Source organism: Bactrocera neohumeralis, chromosome 2 (genome assembly GCF_024586455.1).
Source record: "Bactrocera neohumeralis isolate Rockhampton chromosome 2, APGP_CSIRO_Bneo_wtdbg2-racon-allhic-juicebox.fasta_v2, whole genome shotgun sequence".
NCBI classification, from domain to species: Eukaryota; Metazoa; Arthropoda; class Insecta; order Diptera; family Tephritidae; genus Bactrocera; species Bactrocera neohumeralis.
In genome coordinates, this window is record NC_065919.1 from 82,315,234 (window position 1) to 82,335,706 (window position 20,473).

At 36.5% G+C, this 20,473-nt stretch overlaps 2 protein-coding genes across 2 annotated transcripts in view; both read left to right on the forward strand.

Annotated features, from left to right (window-relative positions):
• Positions 1-20,473, forward strand: part of LOC126764724 (uncharacterized) — a 38,220-nt gene that overhangs the window by 894 nt on the left and 16,853 nt on the right. The window contains exons 3-14 of the mRNA XM_050482387.1: positions 11-158; positions 218-482; positions 566-736; positions 918-1,015; positions 3,406-3,842; positions 3,931-4,016; positions 4,086-4,213; positions 5,923-6,200; positions 6,276-6,551; positions 6,615-6,982; positions 11,655-11,986; positions 17,547-17,917. Of these exons, the coding sequence (XP_050338344.1) occupies positions 11-158; positions 218-482; positions 566-736; positions 918-1,015; positions 3,406-3,842; positions 3,931-4,016; positions 4,086-4,213; positions 5,923-6,200; positions 6,276-6,551; positions 6,615-6,982; positions 11,655-11,986; positions 17,547-17,917 (2,958 nt within the window). The remainder of the gene's footprint in view (positions 1-10; positions 159-217; positions 483-565; positions 737-917; positions 1,016-3,405; positions 3,843-3,930; positions 4,017-4,085; positions 4,214-5,922; positions 6,201-6,275; positions 6,552-6,614; positions 6,983-11,654; positions 11,987-17,546; positions 17,918-20,473) is intronic.
• On the forward strand, positions 11,467-17,626 carry LOC126766121 (hepatitis A virus cellular receptor 1-like). The gene is made up of 3 exons (XM_050483971.1): positions 11,467-11,546; positions 11,655-12,084; positions 17,547-17,626. Exons 1-2 carry the CDS (start codon positions 11,540-11,542, stop codon positions 12,029-12,031), a joined length of 384 nt encoding a protein of 127 aa, XP_050339928.1. The 5' UTR covers positions 11,467-11,539; the 3' UTR covers positions 12,032-12,084; positions 17,547-17,626.

The window sequence follows — 20,473 nt, forward strand, 5'->3', positions numbered from 1 at the left end:
TGCATCGTAGATATATTGCCACATCTAAGTTTGAGCCCACCTATGCGCGGCTCGCTTTCCCCTGCTTCGATGAACCAGCCCTGAAAGCGACTTTCGATGTGACTTTGGTGTATCCCTCAGAGGGTGATTACCATGCGCTCTCCAATATGGATATTGCGGTAAGCGGTTGTTAGTTTTCGCACGCAGTTTGATTCTAAAAATACTTATTTACATGCAGGGCGAATCCTACCAAGGTAAATATACGGAGGTTTACTTCAACCGCAGCGTGCCGATGAGCACATACCTGGCATGCTTCATTGTTTCCGACTTCGAATATAAGTCGGCGGTTATCGATACTAACGGTATTGGCAATCCATTCACATTGCGTGCCTTTGCAACACCCGAGCAGCTGGATAAAGTCGATTTCGCCTTGGACGTTGGCAAAACCGTGATCGAGTATTATATACAGTATTTCCAAGTGGAATATCCACTACCAAAGCTGGGTGCGTATGTCAGCGCTTAATTAAAAATATATTATATTTTTTTCAATATTACTACCTACTACTATTTGCCTCTTCGCGCATAGACATGGCCGCTATACCGGATTTCGTCTCTGGCGCTATGGAGCATTGGGGTCTGGTGACATATCGTGAAACTTCGTTGCTCTATGACGAAGCTGTGAGCTCGACGGTGAATAAACAACGTGTTGCTAGCGTTATCGCCCATGAGTTCGCGCATATGTGGTTTGGAAATTTAGGTAATTTGTGTTTTTTTTTTATTATCGTCTTTAGTTATTAACTCATTGTTATTGTGTAGTACGAGTATTAGAGTCTTATTTCATAAATTTCCTTATTTCGTAATCACTTTGCAGTTATGACCCAATAATTTGTTGGTGCGTTAAAATCTTATCGTTTTTGAATATTCTAATATATTTACAGTTACTATGGATTGGTGGAACGATTTATGGCTTAATGAGGGTTTTGCGAGCTACATTGAAGATAAGGGCGTTGAGGCGAAGTTCCCTGAATGGAAAATGGTAAGCGCACTAAAATCTGGATATGTTGAAATACTTAATTAAAAATTGAACTAAAATATTAATTTTGAAATTGAACTAAAATCAAGTGACTTACATATATGAAATTTTCAAATAATGAAATACTAAGTTAAAGGCAAAACAAAATTTTCACAAAAATTACAGTCAGGTTAACGGTATACCGAAATGAAATCATATTGGTGAAAATTAATCAAAATTATCATATCGAAAAAATCAAATAATCAAACCACCAATTTTTTTCTTTTGAAGAAACTTTACTAAAACGAAATATCTTTCGTACAATTTACTCCAAAGAAAACCTTCTCACAATATTTTAAAACTGTTTCCTAAAAAATGCTTAAACTTCACTCTTATACACATACGTACATGAACATATCATTTTTTTAAATATTATTAGCAAGCGTAAATAATCTTAACAAATAACCGATTTGCGATGCGACATTAGAAAAAATTACAGGGTGGTGCATATATGTAGTGTGAGAAAAAAAAGAAAAAATCTGCGGCTGCACCAATGTTAAATAATATCTTTCACAAACTTGTTGAATCGATACCAAAAATATACACTTCTATGCTATAATAGTCCGTTCTGAACAATACAATGTCTGTTAATAAAAAGCAAAATATTTAATAATTCATCAATATTTATTTTGCCGTCTTCAAAGGAATCCCCACCATATGTAATACACTTATGCCAACGATTTTTCCAGTCCTCAAAACACTTTTCAAAAGTTTCTTTTGGGAGGGCCTTCAGCTACTTTAGCCAATTTCGTTTTATCTCTTCGATCGACTGAAAACCAACTTCAGTTTGGGTACCAAAAAAAAAAAAAAAAAAAATCACACGGAACCAAATCTGGTGAAAACTGTGGCGATGGTATTTGCGGTTTTGGCTTTAAATTCGGTCAAAATCGTGGCTCGATGTGATGATGCATTATCATCGTGTAAAATTCGCGAATGTTTCTTCCAAAATTTCTGCCATTTTCGAAGGATGTTCTCATGCAAACGCTTCAATACGACCACATAGAATTCCTTATTGGCCATCTGTCCCTCCGGAACAAATTCACGATGCACCAAACCACGAATATACAATAAAAAACAATGAGCATACCCTTGATTTTGAGCATTTTTGGTGTGGTTTTTTGTTTCGGCTCGTTTTTTTCCCTTCGTTCTGATGATTCTTGACTTGTTTGCATGTCAAACTCATAAACTCATGTCTCATCGGCAGTTATAATGCTCTCCATGAATGTGGGATCGGAATTCGCACGATCAATCATGTCCAAAGAGACCTGTATACGGTACTCTCTTTGAAAAAAATCAACTTTATCGGGACGATTCGAGCAAAAACGCTTTTCGTACCCAAAATATTCATCGAAATTATACGAACGGACTCAAGAGAGATGTCGAGTTCTCTTGCTATCTCTCTAACACTTTCCTGGCGATTTTCTCTTTTAGTGTTTTCATCGGTTGAAGAGGTCGAATTTCGTCCAGAATGAGACATGTCTTCAACGATGTCTCTCCCGTCTTTGAAGATTTTGTACCATGCATAGGCTTATGTGTTTAATAAAACTGAATCACCGTAAGCCTTTGTCAACATTCTTTGTTATATATATATTGATCCATTGAAAAAATTATAAAGCACTACTAAGATAAAACCGAATTAAGCTGCTGCTGTAAACAAACAGTCAAAGGACAGTTCTACCAACTTAACGAAATATATTTTTTGAAATATAATTTATCCGGGAAATTCAAATTACAATAACGGTGTACTTATTATAGTCATAGACAGACTGCTATGACTAAATCTATATCTAAATTTCACTCCTCACGCCGTTCTTTTATACCATACTCGTATATATATTTTATGGGATCTATAACGCTACCTTACCCCTTTAAAGATATAAATTAACTTCATTCAAAACAGCAGTTTCGATTAGGTTCATATGAATACAAGTTTCTAAGCCTTCAGCGATTTTTTCTGATTACATATTCCACGGGTGATTTGCTTTGCTTCTGTTTAGTAAATTGATATCGCCAAGGCATACTTAATACTACAATTATTGAATTTATAGCATAAAATAATAATTTCAGAATGTGTGTGTGACAAAAGGAACAGATTTAGGTATATTTATATTTAGTTTGCCGCTTTATGACCAAAAATTGTCCAAGTCGGATCAAACTATTAAAGCTCCCAGATACTAAATACATGAACCCCAGTTCCTATTGCGAACTTTTTACCGAAAATATTGGTCAAGCTGTCAAATATACTACTGAAATTCGAAAAAGAAATATTCGGTCACACCCGAACTTAGCTCTTCCTTACTTGTTTCTAATGTATTTCTTTTTGTTTCAAAATAAAATATCTTTTGTATTTCTAGCGCGATCAATTCATTACTGGCACTCTTCATCCTGTACTCACATTGGATGCCACACTCGGTGCACATCCCATTATACAAACTGTAGCTAATCCCGATCAAATCACGGAAATATTCGATACCATCACCTACTCGAAGGGTGCCTCGTTAATACGTATGTTGGAGGATTTCATTGAACCAGATAATTTCCAAAAGGCTGTTACGAATTACCTGAATGAGTACAAATATAAGAATGCGGTGACCGATAACTTTTTAACAGAAATCGAAAAATTGAATTTGGGTTTCGATGTGAAATCAATTATGAACACCTGGACAGAGCAAATGGGTTTGCCGGTGGTGGAGGTAGAACAAATAAGCACTACCCAATACAAATTGACACAGAAACGCTTCTTCTCCAATCCCGACGACTACGAAGGCGTCTATGATGATTCGGCTTTCAAGTATGTACCAACCATAAAAATTTAGTTCTGAAACGAAAAGAGTTATCATGTAATGCCTTAATTGCATTATTAATTTATTTTATCACAGTTACACCTGGTCTATTCCAATTACTTACAAAACGAATACTCTAACTGACGTTAACAGAGCGTGGTTCTACTACAATGAATCGGAATGTAAGTCGTTTCTTTCAAGCTAAATAAAGTTCACCCTTTAATAATATTTTATAAATGCTTTTCTTGCAGTAATCATTGAACTGAGCGCCGCACCACAATGGATTAAATTCAATTACGATCAGATAGGCTACTATCGTGTTAACTATCCAGCAGCTTTGTGGGAAAACTTGGCGAATCAACTGATAGATGATCCAACTGTAAGTTTGCTTTTTGGAACCTTGAATCACCATTTCTTAGGAGAAAAAAAATAACATAAATCTTTACAAATGGTATTATCGATATCTTCGTACATTGTTAAGTTGAAAATCGTCATTCAAAGCTTGAGTTCAGTTATTTAACTGTGAAAGATTGAATGAAAAGCCTAGGCTATTCTATATATTTTATGTATTCGATTACTTAATAGTCTAACTGTCAGATAATTCTAGAAAATATCTCATATCAGTGAGGATCTACACAGATCTCTGAGATCCAAACTGAGAAGAGTTAAACAAGGGCTTCCGCAGGGTGGTATCTCCTCCCCGTTACTGTTTAACTTCTACATCACGAAACTCCCCAACCGCCAGAGCGAATATCTATCACTTCGTACGCTGATGATTGCACGATAATGACGTTGGGAAATGGGATCGATGGCATGAACTCAAACGTAAACGGCTATCGGCTTCGACCTTTCTCCCTTCCTCGCTGCACAGAACTTAACACTCTCCCTCACTAAATCCACAGCGACCATATTCACAAATTGGACGAAGAAGTGCAGACTTGACCTTAATATTACAGTCGATGGCTTAGGATTCCGACTGTCAATAATCCTAAGATTTTAGGTGTGACTTTGCCTGTGCTCCTTCACTCTCCACACGACCGCGATTATTGTCAAAGTACAGAGCCGCAAGAAAATCCGCAAATCGCTAGCCGGCAGCACATGGGGGAAAGACAAAGAAACGTTGTTGGAACACACAAGGCAATCGGCCGACCGGTTTTCAACTATGCCGCCCCAATATGGTCGCCTGGAAGCTGTGAAACGCAGACGGGGATGTTGCAAGCAAGCACTGCGGACTACGACAGGATGCCCTTGACCCTTGCCCAACCTTGTTCTGGTTACTGTAGCAGGTGAAAATCATATTTATCCAGAATAGACCCCGACATATCAAATATATGTCCAGCGTGCAATTAGTCCCCGCATTACACTAGCCATATCTTTGCATGGCCTGCCCTACACATCTGACACCCTTCTCCCTTTGATCTTATCCTTACCATCCTATCAGGGATTAGGCACCTGATCTCTTTGCTCGGCTTTTTGCCGTTATAATATTTTGCGTCAATACGATCTAGCACTATTTAATAAATAATCCCACCCAAAATGATAAGTTACTAGGCAGTAAGTGAGAAGTAACTATAAGCCAAAAGGCGGGTCATATAGAACTTTCTTAATTTATTGAGAGAACATCTATTCAAATTTGTAAATAGAGTTGCCATTCTCTGTCATAAGATGAATAACCCAAACACACAATTGTGGTTGATAATGGCTGGAAAAGCAACTCTTCTAAAATTGATCTAGTTGATCCAGATATATTGGTCCTCGACTGAAATTTCAAAAATTGGTGGAAAAAGTTAATAACGCTCTAAATTCAAATTCTTGATCCAGTCAAAAAACTTAATAAAATTTCTTTCAACATTAGTCTGGAACTCACTGTTTCGCTTACAGATCACCACAACAAAAATAGTTTCCATCTGAAGTTACAAAGCTAAATGACTTTTGTCTTAAAAAGGGTATTCAGAAAGTATCTTTCTTCACGGATAAAATTACTGAATAAAGTTTGGATAATCGAATAATAGTGCATTCTTTCCCTCTCTCAGCTTATGCTGTATGTTTAGATACGATAAGACTCAATTATGTCTCTACAATTTTCAGAAATTCTCAGTTGGCGATCGTGCTGGTCTCCTCAACGATGCTTTCACACTAGCCGACGCCACTCAACTCTCCTACGATACAGCTCTAGATATGACTGCGTACCTAGCTAAGGAGGTGGATTATGTACCCTGGAGTGTGGCTGCATCGAAGCTTACCTCACTTAAACGTCTGCTGATGTTTACCGAGGTGTTTGGCGATTACAAACAATATGCTCGCGAATTGATCAAGCCAATTTATGAGAATGTTACATGGACGGTGGGCGAAGATCACTTACAGAAGTATGCTTTATAAACAAACTATTATAAAAATATCGATAAATGTAAAATATTTTATTTCTTTCAATTCTTTGCTAGCCGCTTACGTGTCACGATTCTCGCAGCCGCCTGTTCGCTCGGTCTTGACGATTGTCTAAATGAAGCGAGCACACGCTTCAACGCTTGGCTGGCAAATCCTGATACGCGCCCACATCCGGATATACGTGAAACTATCTACTATTATGGCGCCTTTGCTGCTAATGAAAGTGCTTGGCAAACCATGTGGGATCTTTTCGTAAGCGAAGCGGATGCCAGTGAGAAATCGAAACTAATGTACGGTCTGTCGGCTGTACAAGTGCCATGGATACTGGGCAAGTAGGTCAACACCTGCTCTCAAACTTTTTAAAATATTTGACCTATAAATAATCTACTTCTTAGTTACATCAATCTCGCTTGGGATGAGAACAATGTGCGAGGTCAAGATTACTTCACTTGCATACAATATATTGCCGCTAATCCAGTGGGTGAGCCTATTGTCTGGGATTATGTACGCGAACATTGGCCGGATCTGGTGGATCGTTTCGGTTTGAATGAACGCTATTTGGGCAGCATGATACCATCCATAACCGCGCGTTTCGATTCACAAACGAAGTTGGAGGAAATGCAACAATTCTTCGCTAAATATCCGGAAGCCGGTGCGGGCGCTGCGGCACGTGTGCGTGCGCAGGAGACCGTTAAGAACAATATTGCATGGTTGGCGAACAACAAAGCCAATATTGCAGCGTGGTTGGAGAAAAACTCAGCATAAGTAAATAAAGGTTTAATAATTTTGGTTCTTATGGAGACATTTTTTGAACTGTAAAAGGCGGACTTTTTAGAATTATATAAACTGACAGATGCTGTACAAATTATATATCGTTTTTTTCGCTCAATTATTGCTTTACAATTATTTTCTATGATTTTTCGATAAATCAATGTTTGATAGGTGAGTTCTTACTATGACAAAAGTTTCAAAACTAGACACCAACCAAAGCTCGACTTCAGCTGCTTCGAAGCACAGGTGTATTTTTGATAGCATTACAGGGTATACAAAAATACTTTTGTATCGATTTTGATCGATAAGTTCGGATGAAAGTCACATGCTATATACTATACAATCTGTTTGAAGGTTATAGCGCTTCCTTGGTTAATACTATATGCCAGGTAAAAAAGTTTTCCAAAGTTTCGTTCTGACAAACGAGCAGCTTTTTGGGAAGAAAAGAACATGTGTAAAATTTCAGTTTAATATTTGAAAAATAGAGACACTAGTTACCGTATATACAGAAGCACTAAATCGGTTCTATTCAGCGCTCTGATTGTTTACATAGGTACATACAGTAGTGTGTGCTAAATATAGTATAACTTTGAAATTTCACGTGAAAACTCATTCGTCGAAATAATTTTTATCTAGGTTGGTATGACTGTCAGTGGCATCTGTGTCAAATATCACATCAATATAATTATTACTGTTTTGTATACGCTTTTTTCTGAAGTACATACATAAAGTGCATTTGGCCATTCTTACGGAGAGTGGAATCATTGAACAAAGAAGTGCCATTAAATTTTGTGGCGGATTCAAATTTCAAATAGAGGCCGCTGGTGATAATTGTTTGTCGGGAACTAGTGTTTTTGGTTGGTACAAATTATTCAATAAGGGTCGCGAACGCGTAGACGACGAACCACGCCCTAGATGGCCATCAACTGATGATCAACACGTCAACAAAATAAAGGTATCAGTGCTTGAGAATCGGCGCATAACAGTCAGAGATCATACTGAGAACGATGGAATATCGAAAGGATCAGTGAAAACCTTGTGAAATGTCATTTAAACCTAAGGAAAGTGAAAGCACGATTGGTTCCAAAATCACTGAACTTTTTTCGAAAAACGACGTCGCGTTAACATCTGTAAAAAATGCTTTACGACTACAAGGATGTCATGAAACGTATTATTACTGGCAATGAGTCTTGGATCTATACTAACGACCCGGAAGTAGACGAACAATCGGCCGAATATCGTGGCAAAGGTGAGTCGAAGCCGTCAAAACCACGTTAAACAGGTCAAAAATCAAGGTTATGTTGACAGTTTTCTTTGAATATCGAGGTGTGGTGCACTTCGAATTCCTTCCGGCCGGCCAAATTGTCAACAAGAAATACTCTTTGAGTGTTATGCATCGTTTGTGCGAAGCTATTTGTAAAAAAGGCCGGAAAACCGTTTTGAATCAATTGAAGACATTAAACGTGAAACACTACGCGTCTACTCCGACGTTTTCTTTTGGGTGTTACAAAATTCGTGGCAAACCTAACCTGTTCAGAGTATAAACAGAAATATCATAAGAAATCAATCAAAATGAAGTCCTTATTAATTATAGAGTAGCCAACTACCTAAAAACCGGTCAAAGTAATAAAAAGTATTTTCTGAAAGGTGTTTAAAAAGCTTTTCGACAAAATAGTAAATTTTTTACAATTGAAAAATATGCATTGAGTTCAAATATACCAATATACGTAAATCACGAATACCTTACGATAAATACGAATTCTGGTTAAAATTCTGCTCTGGCACTATCTATAGGTATTAAAGTTTTGGGAACGCAAATCGAGCGAACGATGTCAACTTTTATATTCCGTTGTAGCTAGAAGATGTATTGTTGTATTCAAGTTTTTAAGTGCCCATACCGAATTATGACACCCTGTGCCCACAGTAGTGGGCCAGTGCCTAAAATTATGCTATGCTTCTTTGTAAATTCTTAAAATGATGGTGGTGGCTCACATTACATAGTACTAACCACCTGCAGCTCGTTTAACTTGTAGCATTCGATTAAGAATACACGAATAACCTTGTCAGTACGTAAACAAGAATTTTATTATGTTATGTGTGAAAAATGCAAATTAAGGTATTTGTAGGAATATTATTTAATTTTTTATTTTTAAATAAGCATGAAAGCAAATAAAAGTCACCGGCCGGTTGGTTGAGATGCTGAGAAATATAAACATCTCTAGAACACTATTAGTAACCAAATGGGGAAGTCCCTAGTCGAGATTTTTTCTTAATTACAAATTTATAATACACCTAGGAAAATATAAAAAATTAAAGAACAGAGGAAAATTATTTTCAGATGTATTGATTACAATAATATTCAATAAAAACTAATTTTTCTTAATATTAAATAGAATTATTGTAATTGTCATTAAGGAGTCAGTAGGATAATCTGGCCTGTTTTTTTGATCTTTGTTTTCATAGAAATTTTTATTCTACAATAGAACTTTTTTCACATATCATGAGGTATATCGTGGAGTGTATAAACAATTTTTTTCGGAATTTTTTGATGACGTCTGTCGGAGAAATGGCTGGGTGAATGAGATGCGTTTTTTCATTGGCGAACACGATTTCTCATGTTTGGATCATCAGAAACACAAAAACCCAATTTACTCTTAAAAAGTACGTGAATGGTTATCTTCCACTCCAGAATCATGAAAAAATGTTGGTAAGTAAAAAAGCAATTCACGTTTTTTTTTTTAATTTTTCCCCATGTTTTTTTCATAAATTTTGTCATAATATTGTCAATAAATTATAACAAATATAGGGACGATAGCCAGGCAATTTTTGAACATTTGAAAAAAAATTAAACAAATCGTTTTAGTAGTTCGACCTGTCCGCCAGTCTCCGTTAAATTCTTCTTTTTCTCAGCATGGATTTCGAAAGGCGAAATCTACTCTAACAAATTTACTTAAATTTGTGTATCATTTGATTTTAGGGAACACAAGCATACCGATGTTATATACACTGACTTTAGCAAAGCTTTCTATAAAGTAAATCTCTCGACTTTCATGCATAAACTTGATCTTCTGGGTTTTCAACTAAGTTTTCTTCAATGGGTATCTTCTTATCTTTATAATAGAACAAAACGAGCGATATTTGAGGATACTCTTTCTCATTTAATTAATGTCCTTCAGGTGTTCCACAAGGTAGTCAGTAGGACGACTTTTTACAACTTTGGTTTGACCTTTATTGGAAAATAGCTCCGTTGTATAGAACTCTAGTTACCAAATCCATTCTGAGAAGTTAGAGCCGATACAAAACCAATTTCTACTCTTCGCCTTAGGACATTTCCCATGGAATTCTAGGTTATGTCTTCCTTCATACACTAGTCGTTTAAAACTTATAAATCATAAATACACTTACGAGTCGTAGATAAATGGTTGGTATTATGTTCTTTGTAAAAATCCTGAATGCAACAGTTAAAAAGGCCATATTACTTTCTCTCAATAAATAAAATCGTAACAATTGTTTAAAACGTATTTTTATTCCTTGTTGTTGGAATTTTTGTTTCTGTAGCTGAGTAGTTTTAGATCTCGGCGCTTAAAAATTTCCTTGCCTTTCATGACTTAGCTGATTCCGCATGTATGCGGATGCGGCCCACACGACGGTAGGGCAAGAGGATTACTGTGTTATAATTAGTCATTTAGTTGAGTTATCAGAACTCGGATGGACGAACGAACGTTAGACTTACTATGAAACGTTATACCACTACAACAATCGATAGCGCTTTTAAAAGCAGGTTCCGAGAGCAATTTTTTTCGATGGTCCAAGTAAAACAACTAAGAAACACTTTTTGACATACAATCTGCGAAGGATTATGAAATATAACGTGCTCCCTTTGGAGGAATAGATCAAAACTGACCATCAAAGGAGGCAAAGTATTAACGTTCGTTGAATTTCTTGGACCTAATGGAGCCCTCAATGGAATAGTGTGTTTTGTTTTACACAAATTTTATAATTTTTTTATTCCATATTTTCTCTTTCTGTTGCAAAATGAAATTAGTTCAAATAAAAAACTCCATCTTGTATATTAGTGCGTGATTGAGTAATAAATTATTTACAAAAAAAATCAACAAAAAGAAAACATTTTAATCAAAAGCAGGAGTAAGTAAATGGAAGCTCAACCAGAAGTCCAAGCTTCTAGGGTTCTCCATACAGTAATATACCATAAAGTGCAGACAAAAGTCTTTGAAAGTCACACGTCCGCGTTTGTAGACTATTTAAATGATAAAAACCGATAATATCGGTTATTGGAGTAATAAAAATTAATAAAACTACCCGCAATTAAAAATTTCGTATATTCATATCGCTTAAAATAAAATTGGTTTATCATATATAAATGACATACTAAAAGCGATAAAATTGGATAGTCGATATGTAAAATGACCCAACCTCAGAGCCCAAGTGAAATACATTAATTAGTTCGTAAGGACCACTCCTACGAACAAGTCCATAAGTTGCTTAAAACAAATTTTTTTTCCGTAAATCACAAAAGCAGCAGCACAACATGGCGCGTGAGTATTAAAAAGGATAAAGAAGTCGTCCATATAATGAAAATACAACAAGAATACAAAATATTTAAATTAGAATTGGCTAAATTTTATGTAATTATAATTTTTCAGTGCTGACAGCTAAAGTTATTGCAATATGCCTTGCACTTGCCACAACGGCTTTCATGGTCTCAACCATTGTTCTGGCCGTACAGAAGGCGGATTTGGAGGATGAATTACAAGATGCTTTGGATAAATTAGATGCAACCACCACGCTACCCACTACACTGCCCACAACGCCTACGACGCTTACGACACCTACAACGCTTACAACACCAACGACGGCAGCACCAAACAATCCAACACAAACTACTGCTCAGCCTGGTAATCCAACGGATCCAACCAATCCAACGACTGTTACTGTATCAACACCGACAGAAACCACACGTACCACACACGGTGCTGTAATTCCCACCATGACTGTGCCGAGTACGCAGTCGACTCCGTAACCTCGAATCCCAATTATCCAACCCTACCACCTGGACTACCAAATCCCGAAGAGGTATGTATACATTTTTTTATTATTAAAGTATGTCCTTTTTGGTGTTGAAATAGTTTTAAGACAATGTGAATGGAGTTCTTGGAATTGCTGCTTGGAAATTCATATTTTGATTATAAGTTTATATAGTTTATAAATGCTTGCTATTGACTTAAAGAACCACATTCAGATTTTGATGGTTCTTTGACCGCCCACTAAATGGCAAAGGTGTTATTTTTGAGTATCGTTATATGCCCTTATACGCTGATACTCAAAAATAGCGCCTTTGAAATTTGTTGATAGCTTAAAAAACCATGAGGACTAATTGTATTAGAAGTATTCAGAAACAAAATATGAAGGAAGTCTGCTTACTTTTTTCGATGGCACAGAGAAGTTAGAAATACTCTCTACAATCCATGAAGGATAAAGCCGATCAAATATTATATATTTTTAAATAAATATATAATTTATAAAAATCGCCCTCTCATTACTCACTTTACGGATGCTGCAATCAAGGCTATTTAGAAACGCTTAATTTCATTCCATATCGTCATCTAAAAATGCAAAACAACGTATCATCAAAAAGATTGAAAATCGTTGTTAGATATAATAACCAATATATTACTGTTTTATAACTAAAACTTTAATTTTCTCTCAATTTGAGTGTAGGTTAACCAATATATGTATATCCAAGATATAACCATTCTATAACTAGTATATAAGCATTTTATAACCAAAACTCAAATTTTGTTTCAATACTAGTGGTTGCTATTATATCGTTTCTCCTTCGCCTGTAAACTTATGAAAAGTGATGTTATATTATTCTGCATCTTAGGCGACGATATACATATACTCATTAACTACTGATCTTTACCTGTCATGCCATAATGTATTCAGAGTTATTTGAGGTGGGCAAAAAGGCAAAAATAGGGTTTTAATGCGGGATCACAGAAAATTTCTAACTAAAGACAAGTTAAATCGATCTTTTTTTACGAATGATTTACATGTAATCGGGGGGTTTATCGGCACAAAAACAGTCTAACTGAGCCTTAATAGTTGTGGTTGCGATTCCTATGGTTTTGACTGAATAATACCTAAAAATTCACCATAGTTTTTTTTCATTTAACTATCATGGAAAAACCCATGGACTACACAGTAACTTATCATTTAATAAAAAGTAATTAAAGTCCATTCATAAAGCATATCCAAAAGCAAAACTTTATTCACTTAATACGTCAGTGGATATCGACTTGACATTGCATAAAAAACTTATATCGTGATTAGTCAAATTGGAAGAAAAAACATCGTTGATTTGTTGATAATAGCCGTCATAAAGTAATTTTGATAAGCTTTCTTGGTCAAGATCGAAATTATAATGCAATGCTTTTAGATAAGCTAATGTGGATACAAAACAAACGCACGACAGGCGATCGGTGGTATTTATCAAAGTTAAACGTTATTGCCGCAAGCTATAAAGATAAGCGGTACTTCTTTGTATTTAAAAAGCGTTAGATATCCATATGTATGCATATAACACAGTATGATATGCATATATTTATCAAATATTTTGTTAGAATGCGCGTGGAATATCAAAAACTGTATCGATTAGAAATAATTGACGGATAAGCGGTGCGCTAATTAGTGTTGTATTTACTTAGAAGTGACAAATCGCTTAAACCGTTCGTTTCGCCGCCACGGTTTTCTGTTTCGACAGCCGAGATGTTTTCGAAAATTCTGGGTATGAGCCTGTGTAGTTAATTTGTTATGATTTAACTGAAATGATAAACATTTTACAGATAAATTGACAGCTCGTACGGTTGCCATTGCTTTAGGCCTAACGGCAACCGTTCTGATTGTTGTCTTAGTCGTTGTAGCGGTTGATGATAGCAATACAAACATGAAGTTGAAGGAGTGCGAAGAAAAATTGGAAGTTTTGCAATCTTTTATAGAATCCTTAAGCAAGGCAACAACCAGCATGACGCCAACAGTAGCAACGGCTTCAACTATATCAAGTTAATGATACAAAATTCGTCAGACAAATTAATGCGTAATAATTTTCCAAACGTGTATAAAGAACCTTAATGTACTTAGCCATTTCGAACAAAATTCAATACCAATACTATATACTCGCATTTTGTGTGTAATTAATTAGTATCAGTAAAATCGGGCAAACGAAAAACAAAAAAGTGTTTGAATTCTCATTATCAGAACATAATTATGTGTACTTCTCATATAACGGAATTTGCATTTTTGTCTAATAAATGTTTAGCAAACGTTTTTATAGGCGGATAAAAGTAGCAGTATTTTAGTGGTGGTTCGCAAAATCGAGCTAAGACCATGTCCACTGGGCCGTATTTTATAAGTGATGATATTTTACTGGCAGAAGACTCGTAACTGGCGAATAACACGCGTGATGTTTTGCTTCACGGCTTGAATCGAAGCCGGATTGCCCGCATAGACTTTAGACTTTACATATCCCCACAGAAAAAGTCTAACGGTGTGATACCACATGATCTTGGTGTACAATCGACCGGCCCAAAACGTGAAATTATCTGCTCACCGAAGTGCTCTCTCAATAAATCCATTGATTGATGCGATGTGTGGAAAGTAGCGCCGTCTTGTTGAAACCAAATGTGGCCGAGATCACGAGCTTCAATTTCAGGCAAGAAATAGTCGGTTATCATGAGGCGATAAGGAACACCATTAACGGTTACGTTCTCACCGGCAACTTTTTTGAAGAAATATGAACCCACCGGCTCACAAACCACACTAAACCGTGTTTTTTTGGATGAAATGGCAGTTCTTGAATCTCTTCAGGTTGCTCTTCGTCCGAAATGCGGCAATTTTTTTTGTTTATATACCCATTGAGCCAGAAATGGGCCTCATCACTGAACAAAATTTGGCTTGAAAACGTCGGATCTTCTTGGAACTTTTCAAGGGCCCATAGAGCAAAGTGATGTCGCTTGGGAATGTCGAGCGGTTTCAGTTCTTGCTCAAGCTGTATTTTATATGCTTTCAATTTAAGACTTAAAATGGATATTTTGTTCACTGCGTGCTGGACGTGATCTACGCGGTCGAATATTATCCAACAATGAATGCTGGGTCTCAATTTGAGTAAAGGTGTTGCGAATAGTATGCATAGTAGGCCGATTATGTTGACCTTAAGTTGATCGAAGCGCGCGATAAACATTCTCAAGTACCTCTACTTGGATCAGCCGTTATATGATAGGATAGACATTTATTAAAAAAAAACTCTGTTTCCAACTAGCTGAAATTTTATATTGTCCTAGCTACTCTCGAAAAAAAATTTGCTTGAGTTTAAGTAAATTGAATATCAGCAAAACACCTCCTTTTTAGCTTAACAATAGGGATCACATCTCGACAAAGTGCTAACTTAGTTCAAGTCTCACACTGATTGGATGTTTTAATACTTTACACTTAACAGAAAAGAGGTACGACCGATAAATTATATAGTAGACATAATCAAAACCTTTATATGGGCATGATACGGTATAACTCTGCTTGCAAGGTTGCAAAATCGAATCGAATCAATCGAATGGATGAAGATCGTAAAATGAAAATAATTATTGAAACTCTCCTTATCTCAGATAAAGAGTAAATAAAGGTAAGAATCGATTGATATCATAGTCGAAACCTGACGCATATTTGCGTCTCTTAATTTTCTGTTTTTAAATTATTTTAAACATAGCAGTGCCATATCTCCAACAGAAAAATGTTTGTTGCATAACCAAGTTTATACTTCATCCTACCACACATTTCCCCTTTCACCTTTTACCTTTTATAGTATTATTTTGCTCAAAGCTCTTTTTTATTGTTGAATTTCAAATGGTTTATGACTACTGCGGGCAACTAAACAAATTATCCATAAAATCATTTCCGCCGCTACTTAAATAGATAAAATATTAGTTACATACATGTAGATATGTATCAATGAGCTTATAGTTGTTTTTATACGAAAGCAACACGGTGATAAAGCAAAAATCCTGGAATTAGATATCTCAGAAAAAAAACAATAAATATAAGAATAATTATATTATAATTAGTCAACGAGTTTAACGTATTTTTCTAGCGATATTGGATAGATAGTATTTATTCTTCTATACCGTGACTGCTAGACTCAGTTACCGATCGAAATGTAAAGGATTTTGGGTCACTCTGTACATAAATATAATTTTTAAAGTTACGGGCTAGAAGACGTCATGTTCCAAAGTAAATATTTTTTTATTTAAAATGAGATTATAAAAGATAATAAAGAAACATGGTAGCCAAATTCAGTCAAGGACCCGCTTTATTACTCCTCAATAGTTTTTGGGCAATAAATAGTCATAACGCGCCTCTTTTAGGGAAACTAATGTGGGTATTATTTAGCTCAAAGGAAAAATTTTCTGAATATTATGCATTTTGGAATCCATCAAAATGAGTTCTGTGGAACTTGAATACCTCTTCGAATGCCAGTATGGTATATAACAAGTGATTATTAAGAAACTGATATCTGAGTCATAATTACCGTGCGATTCTGTAACTTGAGACAGTCTCAAGTCTCTAAATTTGAGATTTTAAGTTAGAGACAATTTTTGAGACTTGAGATGATATTGCTATTCTGTAAGTGACAGTCACAAAATCTATTACATTTCATTATTCAGAGATGTTTTTACACTTGAATGAAAATAAATATGTCGGTAACAAATATTAAATTTTCTATAACATAGTCAAAAAACATAATTATCAATGAAAATAAAAATATATGTTGACTTTGTTTCATAATATTTACGAAATGTATGTAAAATTGATTTATTTTTAACCTTTTATTGAATAATCGATTAATATCTATGATGATCTCTATTCAACAAAATGGCAGACAAGAGTTTTTTTAGTTTTGTGACCTGCTAACTACCAGGTCTCAATATTTTGAGACTAACGCTAGAGACTGTTTAGTGAATAGTAACTAGCCTCAAATTGAGACTTTGGCTCAAAATGTCTCAAATAGAGACTAGAGACTGGTTACAGAATCCCGCTATTAATTGAGTATTCAAATATGGTTCATGGAGAATTAAGATATGATGAGACCACAGTATCATAACCATTTGTCTAAAAGATGGAAATTTTATTGAACGATTTGGAAACTTTTTTCACTCAAAGGATTAGTTTAATAACTTTAAAGATAACTTTTTGATGTCGTGGTATTTAATTTATTTTCTGAAAAAATATTTTTTGACTTTACATGGGTGTCAGCATTGTTTCTAATGTCCCAGTATCTCTTTCAAAGCACCTATGTAGGTTTATACCATACTACCAGTATTACATAATTACATCGGAAGAGCCAACATACCTTCTTTGATTCAATTTGAATACGAAATCCACCTTCATACTTTCTGCGCACCTATCCCACATTCCTAAAACACCCCCTCTATTATTTCAAACAATTAATCATCAGCAATATTTTAAATTTGATTGTCTTTCTTTAGATTATCTATCGTCTGCCAACCGATATTCGTCCAGTCAAGTATCGTATTTATTGGCATCCGAATTACGAAACGAACACCTGCGAAGGTTCCGTGACCGTACAAATCGAAATTGATGTACCCACAAATTTGGTTGTGTTGCACGCGAAGGATCTGGAGATCGGCGGTATTACAATTCTCAATGTAATGGCATATATGCGCATTCGTGTAAAGTCGTTTACCTTGAGTGAGGAACGTGAACTACTCATCATCGAATTGGAGGAGTTGTTGCGTACGGCCACACCGTATGTGGTCAATATTGACTTCACCTGCCAATTGAGTGGCTTAAGCGGCATGTACTCAAGTACTTACAAGGATGAAACAAATGCCGACAGGTGAGTCATAAATACATCTAAATGTATGAAGTTTATAATTACTACTTTATGGTCACTAAATCAATGGGAAAATATTTATTCCTACAACGCAATATTATTCCTCATAATGCTTAAAGAGTTTTCAAAAACCAAAACTTTCAAAGAGAAAATTTAAGGTAGTTTGAGAGCAGAGAATGATGATGTTGAAATTGAAATGCCTTAACTGACATTACAAAAAAAGTATAAATTATACAGCTTTTGATAACGCCTTCGCTTTTGAGTTTTGGGATCCAACCACTTCCTTTGGCAATAAATTTCATTGAGAGCATCGAGAATCAAACAGGATCGATAGACTTTGCATAACCTAACTTCCTCGTTTTAAAGGCTAAGCGTCTCTCAGCTTTTAATTAAACTCGATATATGGTACAAATATGGAGTAATCAATTTTTTCACACGGATATTAATGGGAAGTGAAGGTTATCTGCGATTTAGAACAATTGAAGGCTATAAACAGCGTGTATACAGGGTTTGTCCGGAAGGTAATAGACTGGTTTTCTTCCGCCACTACTGTACTTCGGAGCGTGCGCGCATTGGCTGGATTCGATAGAGGGCGTTCCGAGCTAACGAACGAGCGGCTGGTCAGTTGTCTCCGAGCATCCGGAGAGTCAGGACAAACATTTTCGCGCGACGTGTTTCTGTGAATGATGCAAGCCGAAAATGCAGCGTCCATTAGAGCAGAGGTACGCGATTAAATTCTGTGTGAAAGTCGGTAAGTCTGCTACAGAGACGTTTGATATGATCAAGCAGGCTTACCCAGATGTTACTTTAGCAAGAAGTGCTATGTTTCGGTGAAGAAGAGAAAAGGTCGCTGATGAAGACCGTGAAAAACGATGCTCATTGTCTTTTTTTACATCAAAGGCATCGACCACCATGAATTTGTTTCTCCTGGACAAACCGTCAACCAAGCCAAGTTTTACATGAATGTCCTCAAGAGACTCAAACGAAGGGTCAATCGGGTCCGACAAGACATGGCGGCCGATTGGAACTTGTACCACAACAACGCCCCGGCTCACATCGCCTCTCTTGTGAACAGCTACCTAACCAAGGCCGGCATCCCAACGCTTCCGCAGCCGCCCTACAGTCCAGATGTGGCCCCCCGGACTTTTTTGTTTCTTTGCCTGAAAAGGTCAATGAAAGACAAGCATTTTGAGACGAAAGAGGAGATCCAAGCAGCATCCACCTCGGCTTTCAAGGCTATTCCGGAGAATGCCTTCCGTGACACCTTCGATACTTGGAAATCGCCCTGGCAGCGTGCATCGACACAGAAGGAGGCTCGGAGTTATGACTAAATTCAATTCTCCAAAAGGGGATATAAACAATTCTGTATTATCTCAGAAGTGATCAAAAAGAGTATATCAAAGCTTTTCATAAGTAGTAGGGTCGCAATGCAACTGAGATGAGTGTGAGAAACTGTAAAAACAAGGATTTGAAAGCTCAAATACACTAAAGATGGCATTGAGCGGACTTGAAATCTAAAACCAGTACTTACAATGGGCAAGACATTAAGAGTGTCTGCTGAGTGGACCCTCAAAGCCGTGCTGAGCGTAAATGCGCGTGTTGCGTAAATGGGAAAATGCGTTCGCCTCGTTTTTAAGCGTCTTTATAGCCACTTCCTTATCTGCCAATATCCCCCAAACGCCTTTCGCACTGCAACGCAGAGAGTAAGAAATTGGCGCGTAAGCTCAACATTGCTCTCAGCCTGCTAAATGAAACGCTCTCCGCAAATAAATGCTAGTCAATCTTGTTTACCTTCTTTCTTTTTTCACTCTAACTCTTCCAATCTCCAATAACAATCGATGAACATAATAGCCAAGCAACAACCATTCAAGCTTAAAATGTCAAAGACCAGCTTTTTTCCTGCTTTTTGCAACAGCAACTTGCATCGCTAAGTTCAGCTCAACGGCAGTGGCAGAGCGCGCGGCGGCTGGTTGACTGCCTCGCTTTGGACGGCCGCTTAGAATCCGCATCATCAACAGCGGCTCCGACAGTTGAGTACGTGAATTTGAGCGCGCCGGTTGTGTGAGCTGTGAGCTGTGCGCACGTTGAACGAGAAAGCAGAGGATTAACTAGTAAACTAACGGCTCGTATTAAAACCACGACGACGCATAGTGACTATGTAAATACAAAAAAAAAAAACAAGAGTTAAAAGTAAGCGAGTGCATACGAGGCGCTGACGTGAGGTGTCACTGATCGCAGCTGACAAATTGACGGACCAGATATCACGCAGCGCAGTTATTCACGCCTTTCAATACACGATTTTTAACGCTGTCATTTTCAAAAAAAAAAAAACACAAAATCAAATAGAAATCAATAATTCATGTGCGCGTGCTATTGGTAGCTACAAAAATGTTTTTGAAAGGCAGAAAAAGCTTCGTGAAAAAATATAATTAAATTTAAAAGAGACTTCATTGCCAAATTTGTGCAATTCTTCGAGCCGGTCCGAGAAAGTACCAACAAAAACAGTTGGCAGATGTTTTGTTATTACATTTTATTTGGTTATTTTTGCTTGTGTTGTTG